We start from the raw sequence: 17,459 nt of genomic DNA, 5'->3' as shown, positions 1-17,459 counted from the left end.
CATTTTTAAATATCATTTGCATATGAAAGTTTAAAAAAATGTTTTCACAGAATTTTTTTTTTCTATTTAAAAATACTTTTTATCTATCTATCTATCTATCTATCTATACTATATTTTTTATTTTATTAAATACAAAGCAAACATATTACTGGTTTCCTGCTTGTTTTGCTAGTCACATTGTATTAGCAAATTGTTAGCATGATTATCATTCTGGAGGAAAAATGCATGTTTCCTTGATTGTATCCTTTACAGATGTAATGCTTTTGTTAGACAAAATTTTTATTGCTGTGGAAGATCAATATTTTGGGTCAGTTTTCTGAAGAGAAAGGCTGGTGTATTGTGTATACTAATAATTTTGTCAACATTTAGTAGTACTCCAGCGTATATTAACTCAGAGCTAATCAATAAGTACTAAGTACCACATTTCAGTTTAGTAGGTTAGCATAAACATTACACAGATCTGAGATAAATGATAAGTTTATGCCCTATGGATGTTATATTTGAAGTCTGAGCACATTTGGCTCTGTGTACACGGCAATAAATTAATTTCATTTCTGCACCGCAGAGGATGGTTTGAATATCTATTTTTTATACTCCTGTTCTGGCAGTATTCATAATTGAAGATAATCTACCATGCATTTTCTTTATTAATTTAATTCCCCAGTGCCTTGACATAAAATGTCTGTTTCCTTGACAAAGTGCAAATGAACACTGGGAGCGAGACAGAAACGGCAGGATTGTGCGAGCGGGAGCCAACAGGGACGTAAATGATCTCGTATGATATAATGGAAGCGCATCTCTCATTTCATGACGAAGTAAACATTCGTCCGTCTCTTTATTGTCTCCGATCAATCTGTAAATACGAGGGGAGGCGCACAAAGCGGAGATGAAGGGGTCAGCAAATGTGTGAGAAGAGCGAACAGAAAAGCGGGGACGAGGGAATCGTTCTGTCCAGACTCAATCTGATGAGATCCTCCTCTGTGTCTCTAAAAGCATTAGGTTAGACGGTGATTGCGTTCCCAATCCTATTAAGTTTATATAATCGGGAAAAGAAAGGATTATTACTCCCGATCAGCGTTTTGTTCCTTTTTCCTTTTGTGCGTCTGTAAAATCACTCGATTTTCACTTGATTTACTGTGTCATGACTTCATCTCGACGGCTTTGTCATTTGATTGCACCATGTGACTCTCAAATGGGGGTTGAGAAGCGGACGATATTTATATGCCAGAGAAAAATCTGATGTGTCTACTCCATTAGAAGAGGTCTGGTTATCATTGCCAGGAAAAGAGTCCTAGAAGTGTGTTTCTTTGGCAATTTCCCATTCGTAGGGAGTAATGAAGTCGTCATGTTTGCTTTTAGCTCTGGATGTTGCACTTCTTGGGTCGTTTCTCTTGTGCTACAGTTCATTTTTATTTTTTCAGTATTATGCTTGTTTTGATGAAGGCCGTGTATCTTTTGTTACACATTGTAGTGAGTTTTTAGAGTCTTTGAATAGTTCAGCTAAAAATGAAAAATTGCTCATAATTTACTCACCCTCAGGCCATTCAAGATGGAGATGAGATTGTTTCTTAATCAGAACAGATTTGGAGACATTTAGCATTTCATCACTTGCTCACAAATGGATCCTTTGCGGTGAATGGGTGCCGTCAGAATCAGAGTCCAAACTGCTGACTAATCCACACCACTCCAGTCCATCAAGTACTCTCTTGTGATGTGAAAAGCTGCATGTTTATAACAAGTCAAGCCACCTTTTTTATATAGCGATTTATAAACTATAAACTGTTTCAAAGCAGCTTCATGGTAATAAGCAAAAATATAGCTGCAATTACGGGGCCAAGCACTAGGCAAGCTAGGCAGCAAGCGTCAGAACAACTGAAGCAATGAATAATTGAAGCCATTTTAAGATGATTTGGGTGAAAAATTATAAAAACAACCACTAGTAATGTGATTTAATGGGTTATCACTTTTGACTAATAGGTGGCACTGTTATCAAATTGATGTGGTGTGTTCATTGTGAGGTGATGATATGCAGAAACAATTACAAAAAAGGTTTTGTCTATTGACACAAAATCCATAACTTAGTGTCAGCACAGTCTGAAGATGATCTGACTTGATTTTGCTGAGAATTGGATGAGCGGTCCTGGAGGAGTTTGAGAAAGTAGCAGACAGAAGGTTCAACCAACTATGGCAAAATTGGTATCGATGTGCTTAGCATTAACCAAGGAATATTTTAAAATGAAAGTTTCATTAAAGGCTAATGCAATCAAAACTTATTAGCATTTTTTGGAGATTTCATTATTAATGGTTAATGAATGGTGTATTACTTTTGACCAATAGGTGGCGCTGTTACCACATACAAAGTTTGGTGTAAATATGTCAAAGCTTTGCAGAGATACAGCCTCAGATGCAGTTTGGCATCTTTCCAGCAAATTCGTTAATGCATTAAATGAAAACCGTTTTGTATATCGACGCAAAATCCATAACTTTTTATCAGCATGGTCTGAAGATAATTAGAGTCAAATTTGGTAAAAATCGGACCAACAGTCTAGGAGGAGTTCGAAAAAGTAAGTTTTAAACATTAATCAAAATGGCAGACAGGAAGTTCTGCCAATTTTGGCATAATTAGTATCGATGATCTCTTTCGTTAATATAGGCAATTTTAATAAAATGTTGTTAGCGTTTTTTAACATTTCTTTATAACTTTTGACTTCAAGGTGATGCTGCCCCCAAACTTTTTGAGGACTGTCAGGGCATGGTGCCGAAGACACATTGAACAATACGTCAATGCGTTCTTAAAATATAGCATAATTCATAATGGTCAAAATGGCTGACATGGGAAAATTGGCATGGTATGGCTTGACTTGGCATGCTCCACAGACCAATTTTGTAATTTATTTTTTTATTTTTTATTTTTTTTGGCCAAACCATTCAGAATTTTAGAAGCAAAAATAGCAATTTTTCGTATCTCCTGACCGCTAGGTGGCACTGCATTGAAACACTGCAGGTAGCATCATGTCATACTTCTTATAACACACACCAATTTTGGTCTCAATACGGCAAAGCATTGCAGAGATATTGCCTTGCATCCAATTTTGCGTACTCTTTGTCGCGTGTTATTTGAGAACAGTTTGGCTAATCAACTTGAATCCCATAACTTTTTGCCAGCATGGTCTGAAGATGATCTAAACCAATTTTGGTGAAAATCAGACAAACCGTCTAAGACGAGTTCGAGGAAAAATTGTTTTTACGAGCTATTAAAAATAGCGAAAAAGCGAAACCTTACAATTTTTACATTTTGGTGTCCATTTGACTTGGCATGACCCAAAGAATCAGAGGCAAAAAATATTTTCCTTCTAGACCTTGCGTTTTTAACAGTTATTAGCATAAAATGATTGAAACTTTGGACAAGTGATAGCGCTAGAGAGTTTGAAGGTAGAGACTTCAAACTTGTTATGGTTAATATCGAGACTTCTTCTATCTGTGTGCCAAATTACACAACTTTCAAGCAAGCAGTTCTATGGGCTGCCATAGACACGAGCAGAAGAAGAAGAACGCCAGTGGATACAATAGGGGTTTCTGATCCTTGTTTACAAAGCAGGATGGGATAAAATGATTTACACAAATACTTAAGACTCTGCAGCACATTTTCTTTCCATTAATAAAATTCATCCACAGTGTTTTTCCGTGGCCCAGATGCTGAGTCTCTGGAGACTTTTATTTGTATATCCAAAAACAACATTTGAAATGTTTATGTGACTCAGAAAATATGTAAATGGGAGCTATAGCGACAATATAAACATAGTGGATTATTTGCGGCTCAGTCAGGGCGGGGTCAGTGCGAATAGGGCAGATTGTCACTAGTCATGGGCGGGGCTTACTGTGACATCACAGTAGGAGCAAATCTGAAACGGCGTGTTTTCCAACACTGCTTCTGATTTATGGGTCGATTTTTACCATTATAAACTGGTTGTTTACACACTGTGGACACACATCAGTGTTCAGAAACTAAATTAGGTGCTAAAGTACTATTATTATTAATTATTTTATTTTTCATAGTTATATTAAATGGGTACACTATGTGCAGTATGAGCACCAAACCAAATGTCCAAGTGCTCTCGTGAGAACCAGACTGAAAAACTTAAAGCAAAAATGTCACTATTCCGCTCATATCGTAGTATTGTGCTATTCTATCAGTTGCAGTTCTGGCGCCTCCAATATACTGTAGAACGTGACATACATTCACATCAGTGTTAACTCATCCGTAGAGTTATTCACATTCACAAAAGTGAATTATTTGCTTTAAAGCCTTGCTGGTTAAACATTTCATATGCAGTGCGTGCACACAAATTTTTAGGTATGTATTACGTCTGATTGTGCTAACACTGTCAAAAACACACAAGGTTTATGTATAAACACAGTTGCTTATGTCTAAAGTGAAAGTAAACCATTAAGAGAAAAATGGATGCATGCCTGTATATTAGATTCGTGCAGCTCTTAAAGGGACAGCAGACTAATTGTACTAAACTGCTGCTTGTCATTAAAGAGAGAATTCACCCAAAAATGATAATTCTGTCATTATTTACTCACTTATGTGTTGTCCCAAGCCTGTATTTCTTTTTTGTGCTAAACGCAAAATAAGATATTTAGAAGAATGTGGGTAACCAAACAGTAGCTGGTCCCCATTGAATTTAATAATAGAAATGATAGATAACGTTCAACAGAAAAAAGAAACTCATTCAGTTTTAGAACAACCTGAGAGTAAGTAAATGATGTTAAAAAAAAATTGACAGACAGATGACAGAATTTTCATTTTTGAGTGAAATTATTCTTTTAATGTTAATAAAACAACAAAAAACAAAGAGAAAACTACAGTTGCTTTAATAAGAATCAATGCACAATTGATGTATGTAGCGTATAAGTATGTAGTGTTTCAATTTTTTTCATTAGTTAATAAAATTTCCTGAATGCTACTGCTAAATGCACCTTCTGTAACTAAAAAACAAAACACTTTGTTTTATTTGTATTATGTTTATTTGTAATGTGTGTCTTTGTTCTTATTTTTATATCAAAAATAAAATGATGGCAAAGATTACTGAACTATTACTAAATATTAAAATGTTTTAAATGAAACATTTTAAATTGTAATTCGTTCCTGTGATGCAAAGCTGAATTTTCAGCATCATTACTCCAGTCTTCAGTGTCACATGATCCTTCAGAAATCATTATAATATGCAGATTTGCTGCTCAAGAAACAGCTGTGCTGCTTTTTTAGAACTGTGATACATTTTTTTTTTTTTTTTTTTTTCTTGAATGTATATAAAGTTCTAAAGAACTTTTATTTGAAATTAGAATCGTTTGTAACATTCTAAAAGTCTTCTAAACAGTTTAATACATCCTTGCAGAGTTTGCTGAAGATATTAAAAAATACAAAAATATGATATGATATGTCCCATACAAATTTCCAGTTTCAATAGTTTGTACATTAGCCCAAGAAATAAAATTGTGGTCTTAAATATTTATTCTATTTGATTAACTCTCTCTCTCTGTCTCTCTCTTGCTCTCTTTCTCTCTCCCTGTCTCTCTGTGTTTACTGATCATATTCTCTTTGTCTTTGCAGGCGCACCTGAGTATACTCCAAAGATCTCATTAGTCTGTGATGAGCATCATCATCCAGCACAGACCCAAGGTACCGCAATATCTCAAAAGATCCTCTTTTATTTCTTTACACCTTCGTGCCTGTCAAAAAGATACATCAGTTAGCTCATTTATTGCAGACTGTGTACAGCTGGGGTGTGTTTTGGTTCCCTTTTGTATTAGCAGAACTGGTCCCAACCATTTGATTGTTTTTCCCCTCTACTTACACTGGGAATGTGAGTGTTTTAGAGGAAAGAAAATGTGGATGATCTTGTTTTTTATTTTTATTTAATTATTTATTTTTTAAAAGAGCTCTTGTTAGCTGTATGTTGCAAATATTATTTAATTTTTAGTTAATCATTTATTTAATTATTGGGGCTGTGCACATTTATTATTATTTTTTTTTTATAAAAAATGTAAATATTTATGAAATAAAATGTAAATAGGACTGTGTATATACATTATTTAATACTTTAAAAAAATATTTAAAGATATTTTTATCTACTTTTTTTTTTTTTTTTTTTTTTTTTTTTTTTTTTTTTTTTTTTAATGGACAGCCCCACTATACTTTTAATTACATCACAAATTAAATCCGGTCACTCGACCCGTGCAAGACCTCTTACACATTTCAGATCTAAGAGGTTGATCGATTTGCAACACTTTCCAATTGTTATCAGTGGAATTCCATCACACTCCAATTAGCGTTTCTCAGTGGACGAGGCTCTGTGATTAAGCGGTGGGATTACATGCGACTCGGCTGTCAGGAAAGCCACACCCCCTTGGCTCATGCGTCCCGCTCTGATTAAATGGAATTGATTTAATTGGGTTACCCCACTGTGAGTTCTGGCTAATGGGATGTGGAGCTTTTTGATCAGTGGTACGCAGTGACCGGCTCTGACCTGGCTCAAGCGAAGCGGCACAGTGTTTTTTTTTTTTTTTTTTTTTTTTTTTGTTTGTGGTCAGTGTCTTGTGTGTTTGAAGATTAAACCCGCCCACCGGTGGTCAAGATTTTTGTCTTAATCTCTAATTAGAATTTGCTCTGCAGGAATCTGTGGCAACCTTTTCTTAGGATTGTTGCTTCAGTAAGAACCTCATCAGTGTGTTTTGAAGTCTTGATCGTTCACGTAAAAAGATAGATTCATTATTAACATGCTTTTGTGACACACAAAATGAGATGCTCTTTTATATGCAATGAATGAATTGTCATGTCAACCCTAAAAACGTAAAAAAGCCACCATAAAAAAACTATCATAAGTCTCATGCAGTATATTCCATGCAAAAGTCTTCTGACAATATATGATAACTCTGTGAGAGGAATAGACTGAAAATTATTGCTCTCAGTGGCTTTGGAGCCCCTGGACACCATTTACTTCCACTGTATGAATCAGAAAAGCACAAAATTTTATCCTTTTGTGTCTCAAGGAAGAAAGAAAACCACAGCTTTGAAGATGAATGAACGAATACCTAATTGAACTAAATCTTTTAAATGACATTTGTTGATGCTTAGTGACAGGACATCTGCTGCATATTCAGATAGACGGTGTGCATTTCATTTAGCAATGGTCTGAGATATAAAAACTGTGAAAACTAAATTGCCCTCCACCTTTCTATTTTATTATTTAGTAATAAATTTGAACATATATTAATATCTATGTATATATGTGTATATTTGTGTGTGTGTGTGTGTGTGTATATACATATATATATGTATATGTGTATGTATATATGTGTATGTGTATGTGTATATGTATGTATGTGTGTGTGTGTGTATATATATATTTGTATATATATATATTTGTATATATATATAATATATAATATATATATATATATATATATATATATATATATATATATATATATATATATATATATATATATATATATATATATATATATATATATATATATATATATATATATATATATATATATATACACACACGCATAAATACAATATATATTTTATATTAGTTATACATTTATTTGAAATTTTATTTATATTTATATATTTTTTAACATTTTAAATATACTTATATACACAGATATATAAATAAATACATATGTGTATTAATATATGTGTATATATGTATATGTATGCATATATATATATATATGTGTATATATGTACACATGTATTATTTATATTATAAAAGAAATATTTTATATATATTATGTATAAAATGCATATATAAATGCATAACATAAAAAATATTGTGTATTTTTATATATATATCATATATCATTATATTTATTTATTTATTTATTTATTTATATCATAACAGCATTTATGAAAAGTATTTGTGGTGTTTAAATACATGCCGACTGTTTTATTATGAAAAGTGGAAAGGATCTCTTTCATTTGATTGTTTTGATAATTTGGTTATAAAAATGAGGCTGGCCTGACACAGAGCCTTGATTGTTAGTTACTGTGTTTTTGAAAACCAAATGAAAATCAAGTATCATTACTTTTAACAGGTCATTTTGCTCGCTGGTCCCCGTTCACCCTGCGTTTTCTTAAAGTGCTCCCCGAGCTGCGTAATTGGAGTGTCCCTGCCTGCACTAAGTGAAATGTTAAACTAACATTGAGAAAATTGCACCACCAAAATCATCTGAGCTCTTCAGAGGCCTGCAATTTCTTGTAAATTTGACCACTGTTGTGTTCAAACTCATATCAGAAGCGGCTTGCTAATTTGAAGCTCATTTTAATGCTAAATTTCAATACCTTCCTTGGGAGGCTATGTCATGTGATTGGCCCTCTTGTTGCTTTCGTTATGTGCAAGATTAAGCTCCCTGCTGAAAGAAAGTGTGAAAATTTTTCGATAATAATCACGAAATAGCTTTTCCCTCGTCTTTTAAAGATGCTGAGAGCGCATGCATAATTTTTGTATTACTTGCAAACTCATAATTATTCATTTTTCTCATATCGCATTCATTTGCATTCCTAAAAACTGTGGTGTTTCGGCACCTCCACGTCCCCACCCTCTCTTGGCGTGATTAAGACGTCTCCGGCGCGGTCGGGGTTATCCGTGTGTCGTGGTGGCATCACCCCCCGGGGACTCGCACACAGCAGGGGTCATAACATGTCATCTCACGCAAGCCATTGAGCCTAATGCGTGAGACGGATCTCCACGCATAGACCGCCGCTCAGGAGCGCTTCCCGTGCTGTTTAAGGTCCATTAGGGACTGTGCTTTAGCATAAACACCATCTGAACGGATAGGGATTCCAGGCAAGCGTCCAAGTGCCAAGCTCTTTACAGCGGAATGTCGCATTTACGCGCAGATGGCGACACGGTGTAACGTGTTGGTGTGATTCAGTGCTTGGAATTTAAAAATGACCGTTGCAATGATTAAGAGGCTCTATAAAGGTTTTATTTAGTCTTTGTTCTTTTTCTATTTTGAAGTTAGATTTTTACTGTTAATTACTGTAGTTTCATCACTGCATGTTGTTCTAAGGAAAAAATATGATAAACACAGATAAATCAGCATATTTTATTTCTGAATGATTTCTGAAGGATCATGTGACGCTGAATGCTGGAGTAATGATGCTGAAAATTCAGCTTTTCATCAAAAAATTTGATTTTAATATATATTATAGCAGCAAAACAGTCATTTTGAATTGCAATAATATTTTACAATATTACAGTTTTTTTCTGGATTTTTGATCAAATAAATGCAGCCTTAATAAGCATAAGAATATTTTAAAAAAAAAATTAAAAATTGTACTGATCTCAAACTTAGTCATTTTATTGTTGTTTCATAAATAAAATGTTTATTTTTTTATTTTTTAGATTTAATGCTATGTATTTAATGTTTCTATTTTTGTATTATTCATATATTTATAAATATTATATATTTATTAATTATATATATATAAATAAATGTCTGTGTGTGTGTATGTGTATGTGTATTTATATTATTTATATAGAAATACATTTTTAAAATGTATATGTCTGCGTTTATTGAAAATAAAACAAATAAAAATGAAAGTAGGGAAAAAATGCATACAAATAAAATGTATACAAATAAATATTTTTACTAAGATTTTATATATTTAATATATTTATAGTTAATATATTAATTAATATATTAATAATATATTTAAAATGCTAAATAAATTATAAATTACAAATTGTAAAAATTGTAAAAAAGTTTACATAGAAATAGAAATAAATATCTATAAATAAATTTCAGAAAATTTTAGTAAAAATTTTATATATAGTATAACTATATATAGTTCTATAAGTATATTATAGTATAATTATAGTAAAATTTTATATTTTTATGTTTAATTTTTTTTATGTTTAATGCTGTTTATTTAATTTTTCTATTTTGTATTTATTTATATATTTGTACATTTTATAGATATTATATATTTATTAATTATATAAAAAATGTGTGTGTGTGTGTATTTATATAGAAATACATTTTTAATCAAATATTTATATGCATTTACTGAAAAGAGAAATAAAAGTCAAATCAGGGAAAAAAAATTAAAAGAGAAACCAATAATAATTAATAATGTCTACAAATAAAATACATTTTTAATATTATTTTTTTATATAATAACATATTTAATTTATTTATTATTATAAGTAATATATGTAAATAATGTACTTAGAGAAATAGAAATAAATATATAGAAATGTTTACAAAAATAATTTGTATAGAAATATATTTTATTTTTATGTATCATAACCATCATTTTATTATAAAATAATTTAAGTTTAATTACATTTCTTTGTTTTGTTTGTTTGTTTGTTTGTTTGTTTGTTTATTTGTTTTTCTTTTGAACAGTGTGCACCTATGAATCATTAACAAAAAAACAGGAACAAGTTTTACATGAATTATTCACTTCAAAATGTAAATATGCTGTGACAAAATGTGGTGTTTGGGTTTCAAACTAAGTGACGTATATTGACAAAATAACGTTTGTTTTTTGTCTGAACTGTTGTTTTAAGAAAGCCAGTTCTATGGTGAGTTCATGTAGTTTTTATGAGCGCGTGTGTAACGGATCAGATTGAGTGTACACGCTGAAGGGTAAGGACAGCGCTGATGGATGGCTCGACTCAGAGGTGCTCTGAAGAGAGCGTTCCTGTTTCCTCTCCAAATGTCACAGCGTTCAGCAACTTCAGAGACCGTGTCACCCGCGCTGTCATTGATCGGCTAAGCCGGCCACTTCATCTCCTGTTTTATGGATGACCGCGTGAAAGATCGCGGCCTCGGCGGAGCACAGTATCCCTGGATCCGTGCCTTCACGCCGCGAACCTGAGCTGGAGCCGTGGGGAAGGGTTACGCCGAGTGCATCGGTTGTTTTCGGGGCATTTAAGCGTGCTTCAGAGCGGATTTTCCCTGTTTGTGTGCTCTCAGTTGTTCATTAATTCAGCCAGCATGTAATCTTATTAACTGAAGTGGCTCACAGTGAGGCATTTCAACCGGCTGTGACATATCATGACATTTGAACCAGACGTGGACTGCCGTTTGGCATTTTCGCATTTCCATAATAACATAATCAGGCACTTCAAATCTGCTGAATGAATTCAGTCTCATACCGTAGGTGCGGGAGAACCGGAGAAGTTTCTAGGTGTCAAATAAACAATCGAACCTGTCATAACAGCCTAAATAAGAGGCAAACTTTGGCCCACCGGCGCCTCCTGAGAGTCAGACAGACGGAGCGTCTTCTCCGGCTGCCCATTGACAGGTAACATCTCCGAAGGCCCTGGTGCCCTCTTACTCTGCCAGTCAATCTGCCTCGCGTTTGCGTGCATTCGTCCCGTCAGTCAAGCGCCCCGCTATATTTAACCTGTCAGAGTACAGGCTAATATTTGGAATTTGTGCTTAAGTTCAACGCACTGCCACTCAAGACTGTCAGCTGTTGACGTGACTTCGGATTAAAGTCGTTTGCTGGTTTATCGCAGCGTGTGGTGGTTAAGCCGGCTTTCAGTGTCCTGCGTTCAACTTTGATGGGCACTTAAGAGTTAATCATTAAAATGCATGCTGCTTCAATTAAGCAATGTTTGCTGTTGTGCTTTATACTCAAAGAATGTTGTAAAATGCTCATGTCAAAGTCCCATAGCAGCACATGTGATGACTGGATATACTGTAGGTGGTGGTCTGGGAAGGGAATGTTAGTATTCTAGGGGACGTCATCAACTTTTTTTGGTTCAGAGAAGTCAACTAGTATCACGCGAGCATATTAATGACTGATGGACTGATGGACATAGAGTGAAAACCATACAACTTTTAATTTCTTGAGGTCTGTAGGCTTTGCAAACCCACAGTATTTTTGTTCTAGTATGCACTGTAAATGAACAATAATAATAATAATAATAATAATAATAATTATGGGGTGGATGGGGTATAATAATAATAATAATAATAATAATAATAATAATAATAATAATAATAATAATAATAATAATAATAATATTATTATTATTATTATTATTATTATTATTATTATTATTATTATTATTGATTTTGCAAAAAAAAGCCTTATTCTATCGAATAAAATATTATTTTAATAATTATTATTATTAATGTTACAACAATTTTATATAATATTCATATTAATCAATAAAATCAATCAATAAATCAATAAAATCAATATTAAAGCATTATGTGATTGTATATTATTGTTAGTATTAAGTATATGCCATCATTTTAGATAACATCAACAATATTATTGCTGCAACATTGTCAAGTATGCTATTATAGTATAATAATATGGTAATAATATTTTTATATAATAATAATAATACATGTTATTGTGTTTATTATATTTTTATGTATTATATATTTTATTATATAAACAGTAATATTAATGATTTATTTTCCATAATTTTATTATTATTATTAATGCATTATATTATATTATATTATATTACATTATATTACATTATATTATATTACATTATATTACATTATATTATATTACATTATATAATATTATGAATGTGCAATAATTTTAGATAACAACAACAACAACAACATTGTCAAGAATAATACTTTTATATAATCATTTATTTATAATGTAGTATTAATAATTACAATAATAATTACTGTTATTATATTTGCAAAAAATCTGTTAAGCATTATTCTGTTTAATAAACATATTAATATTAATGATGATTAATTTTACATAATTTTATTATTATTATTATTAATAATAATAATAATAATAATAATGCATTTTGAGTAATTAAAATATATTTTGTATTATATTATAATATAATATAACATAATATATTATTAGTATTAAGAATATGCAATAATTTAGATAACAACAACAACAGCAACACATAATATTAGTTACAATATTGTAATATAATATTCATTTCTTTTTAAATAATAAATATAGTTTTATAATAATAATAACAGTAGTAGTAGTAGTAGTAGTAGTAATTAGTATTATATTTGCTAAAATATTTTTAGCATTATGCTGTTTAATAAAAATATTAATGTTATTAAAATAGATTATTATTAATTTTACAATGATTACAATTTTAGCATATTTATTTATTTATTTTATTATCTGCCTTTTTGTGAATAACTCAACTGTAAATATATATATATATATATAAAATATAACTTTTTTTTTTTTTTTTTTTCCATGTTTGAATAGATACATTTCCTATTCTTTATCTTCATCAGCTCTGTGGCTCACGGCATGATTATTATAGGTGTTTTTTCACAGCTGCAGACAAAGAGAAATTGAAACAGATGCCCTTTACTATAAAAATATATAATTATGCGTATGAAGATTAATATCAGTGGTATTCCTACAAATGAGATTTAGTTAGTTTTATTTATATGCAAAGTAGAAATTAAAATGTCATCCGAATGATTGCTGGTTGGGGTGCCAAAATGCATTTTCATTAATTCACACAAAAAAAGCACTAAATTTCTGAATTACTGTGCAGTCTATTGCAAAACGCAGCCTAGCGTACACAGTACACCGTTTTATAATTTTGGGGCTCTTCGTTTTTCATTATATAACAGAAAATATGCCGTTTATCATGGACGGAGTGGCTTGTATTACCTGTCCTGTAGCGTGACCGAGAGCCTGGGTGTGAAAAATCGCACGAATGAGGCGAGAAAGCACCTCCAAAACACACAGTGGAAAGATCGGACCGTAATGCACTCCCATCGAGACTGAAATTCTTGTAAGGCTCCCGACACGTTCGCTGGAACCACAATTCATGTGCTTTTAAATACTAAATGTGTATTTTGATGGGCGTCCGGCCTGTTTGCTTATCTTGGGCTCCCGTCGACCTCACTACTGTAAATGATCCCAGAACAGACGCGTTTGGGACGCGGTGCTGATGAAGAGTTTTATGGGACGTTAAGGAGATACGGTGTGGCGCGCTGAAGGGCTTCACAGAAAAACCCCATGACATTTAAGGTATGACAGAAGGTGGAGAGGTTAGCCTTCATGTTTGTTTTGATGGTTCTTGTTAGCGTTTTTCACCCCAGCACGACATCCATTAGCCGGGTTTGCGGTGCCATTAAAGGGATTCCAGGGAGATTTATAGAGCGGCTACATGTGCTGAACAGATGCTCAGCGCTCTATAGGTGGAGAAATGTTTGAGGATCTATATCTGACCTTGTGCTGTTTCTATGGATATGGCTTCCTTTAAAGGTGGATTGATGTTTAGTCAACATGAAGTCCAAGTCGACCCCATTTACTTTCCTAATGCATGTTTTAGGTCTTATTGTGTGATGCATTAGTGCATGTTATTCTGAAGAAGAAAAACAGTTTTCTTCGTTTTCCATCAATAATGTTTTCCTTTTCCGCCCACCGTGTGTCACCTTTACTACTATCCTATTGGACAGTGGGTAGATTATTTACAAATTAGTAGTTAGTACCATAATTTGGATTGCGCGTGTTGAAATGTAGACTACTTTTGAATTACTTTTAGATTATTTTTTTTACCCAACTCGTTTATTACACTCAGAAAAATAAGGTACAAAAGGTCACAGTGGTGGTATCTTTTCAAAAACTACACTTTTGTACTTTTTAGGTACTAATATGTACCTTTTAAAGTACCAATAGAGACCATTTCGGAACAAAAGTGTATCTTTTGAAAAGATGCTGAACCAGTGACAGTTTTGAGAGTGCATAGACTTTAATCGCATTGTGTATCATATTTATTAAAAAAAGTGAGAAAGGGGTTTACAAATGGTATATGATTGGTAGGTTCATTGAAAAAGGAAATTTTAAAGAAAAAAGTTTTGAATCATGGATAATCTGCTGTCATTGTGTGAATAATAAGTAATCATGTAATCCATAAAAAAAAATAAGTAAATAATAATAATAATAATAATTTTAGATAACAACATTATTAATTGTACAATTTTTCTTATATAATAATAATAATAATAATAATAATAAAAATAATAATAATTAGCATTGTTTGCAATATATATTCAGCATTATTCATTTTAATACAAATATATATTATTATATTACAATGATTTTGTCATATTTATTATTATTATTATTATTATTATTATTTAATGTATATTTGAGAATAATTAAAAAGATATGCTGTTATTGTTAGTATAAAGAATATGCAATAATTTTAGACAACAACATGATGATGATGATGATGATGATAATAATAATAATAATAATAATAATAATAATTATTATTATTATTATAATTTTAGATAACAATATTATTCCTTGTACAATTTTTTTAAATAATAATAATAATAATAATAATTAGTATTGTTTGCAAAAATATATATTCATCATTATTCTATTTAATAAAAATATATATTATTATATTACAATGATTTTATATCATATTTATTACTACTACTGCTATTATTATTATTATTATTATTATTATTATGTAATGTATTTTTGAGAATAATTAAAAATATATATTGTTATTGTTAGTATAAAGAATATGCAAAAATTTTAGATAACAAGATGATGATGATGATGATGATGATAATAATAATATTTTTAGATAACAGCAATAACAATATTAATGTTAAAAAATATATTATTATTATTATTATTATTAAATGCATTTTTGTAAATTATATTATATTATATTATATTTAATTAATATACAACTTTTACCTTTCTATGCATGTTATTCTGAAGAAGAAAAAAGGTCTAACTAGTCTTCCATCAATAACTTTTTCCTTTTCAGTCTCCTGTATGTCACCTATTACTACTTTCCTATTGGGTAGATTATTTACAAATTGTAGTCCATTACTGAATACAAATTAGTAGTTAGTGTCATAATCTGGATTACACGTTATGTAATGTAGTCTGACTACTTTTGGATTACTTTTAGTTTATTTTTGACCTAACTCGCTTATCTCACACTCTCAGAAAAAAGTTGTACTAATATGTACCTTTAAAGTAACAACATGGACCCTCTCAGAAGAAAAGTGTAGCTTTTGAAAAGATACTGCCCCAGTGACAGTTTTTGTACCTTTTTTTAATCTGAGAGTGCATAGACTTCAATGGCATTGTGTATCACATTGATTAAAAAGAGAAAGAAAGGATACATATTTTTTAAACATTAAATCATATATGATTGGTGGGTTCATTTAGAAAGAAATTTTGAAAAATAATTTATAAAAATATAAATAATTTACTGCCATTGTGTAAATATGTAATCATGTAATCCATAAAAAGTAACTGTATTACAAGATTACAAGTACTTAATATTTATTATATTATGTATTATGTACATTATATATTAATCCAAATTACATGGAATTGGTTACTACCCAGCACTGCTATTTGATAATGTTAACCGAGTGGTCTTTCAAGTTGACTACTCACATTCATGTCTGGATCCAATTTAGTAGGAAACTTTTAACAAGCCTATTAATTCTTTAAGGATAAAATTAAGTTTTATAATGCATTTTTCCCACAACATTTCTAGAGAACGTCCACTTTGTGCATGTTAATTCACTGCATCATATAAGTGCCATTAATGTTTAGTTGATAGGATGATCAGTTAGTAAGAAGTGTGTATTAAGCATATGTTTAAGAAGTATTTAGCAACTAATGTAAAGTAGTAAGAAGTGATTTTTTTGACCTGTTGGCTGGTAGTTTTATATACAGTAAGGAACGGCAACACAGCAAATAGTTTACATTGAACTGTGTTGGAACTGCATGTTTCCCAACAACTTTTACCTTTTTAGAAAAAACAAAAAATAATTGTATATAATAATCGTTCATTTATTATTTTTCATAAATTTTGTATTAATATTATTTACTATTTATAATTAATTTCCATAATTTTTTATTAATAATAAAAATAACAGTAATTTTAAATAACAGCAACAACATGAATATTATTCATTGTACAATATTTTTATATAATAAAAAAATGCGAAAATAGATATTCAGCATTATTCTATTGATTAAAATATATATTATTATAATACAATGATTTTATATCATTATCATATATTATTGTTAGTATAAAGAATATGCAATAATTTTAGATAACAACAACAGGAATAATAATATAATAATAATAATAATATAATTATATGTAGTTTTAATAATAATAATTTTAGATGACAATCATATTAATGTTACAATGATTATCATATTTTGATTATTATTTCTTTATTAAATGTATTTTTGTTAATAATTATTATATTATATTAATATTTTTGTGAATAATTATTATATTATATTAATATATTTATATATATATATATATATATATATATATATATATATATATATATATATATATATATATATATATATATATAATTTTTTTTTTTTTTTTTTTTTTTTACTAAAAAGGTACTAATTATATTATATATACTAATTA

At 30.4% G+C, this 17,459-nt stretch overlaps 1 protein-coding gene across 2 annotated transcripts in view; it reads left to right on the top strand.

Annotated features, from left to right (window-relative positions):
• Window positions 1-17,459, top strand: part of LOC127183168 (kelch-like protein 29) — a 331,992-nt gene that overhangs the window by 19,425 nt on the left and 295,108 nt on the right. For both annotated transcript variants that reach the window (XM_051139032.1, XM_051139031.1), the window contains exon 2: window positions 5,618-5,686. In XM_051139032.1, the coding sequence (XP_050994989.1) occupies window positions 5,657-5,686 (30 nt within the window). In that variant the 5' untranslated portion in view covers window positions 5,618-5,656. The remainder of the gene's footprint in view (window positions 1-5,617; window positions 5,687-17,459) is intronic.

This window comes from Labeo rohita, chromosome 20 (genome assembly GCF_022985175.1).
Source record: "Labeo rohita strain BAU-BD-2019 chromosome 20, IGBB_LRoh.1.0, whole genome shotgun sequence".
NCBI classification, from domain to species: Eukaryota; Metazoa; Chordata; class Actinopteri; order Cypriniformes; family Cyprinidae; genus Labeo; species Labeo rohita.
This window is presented reverse-complemented; position numbering and strand designations above follow the sequence as displayed.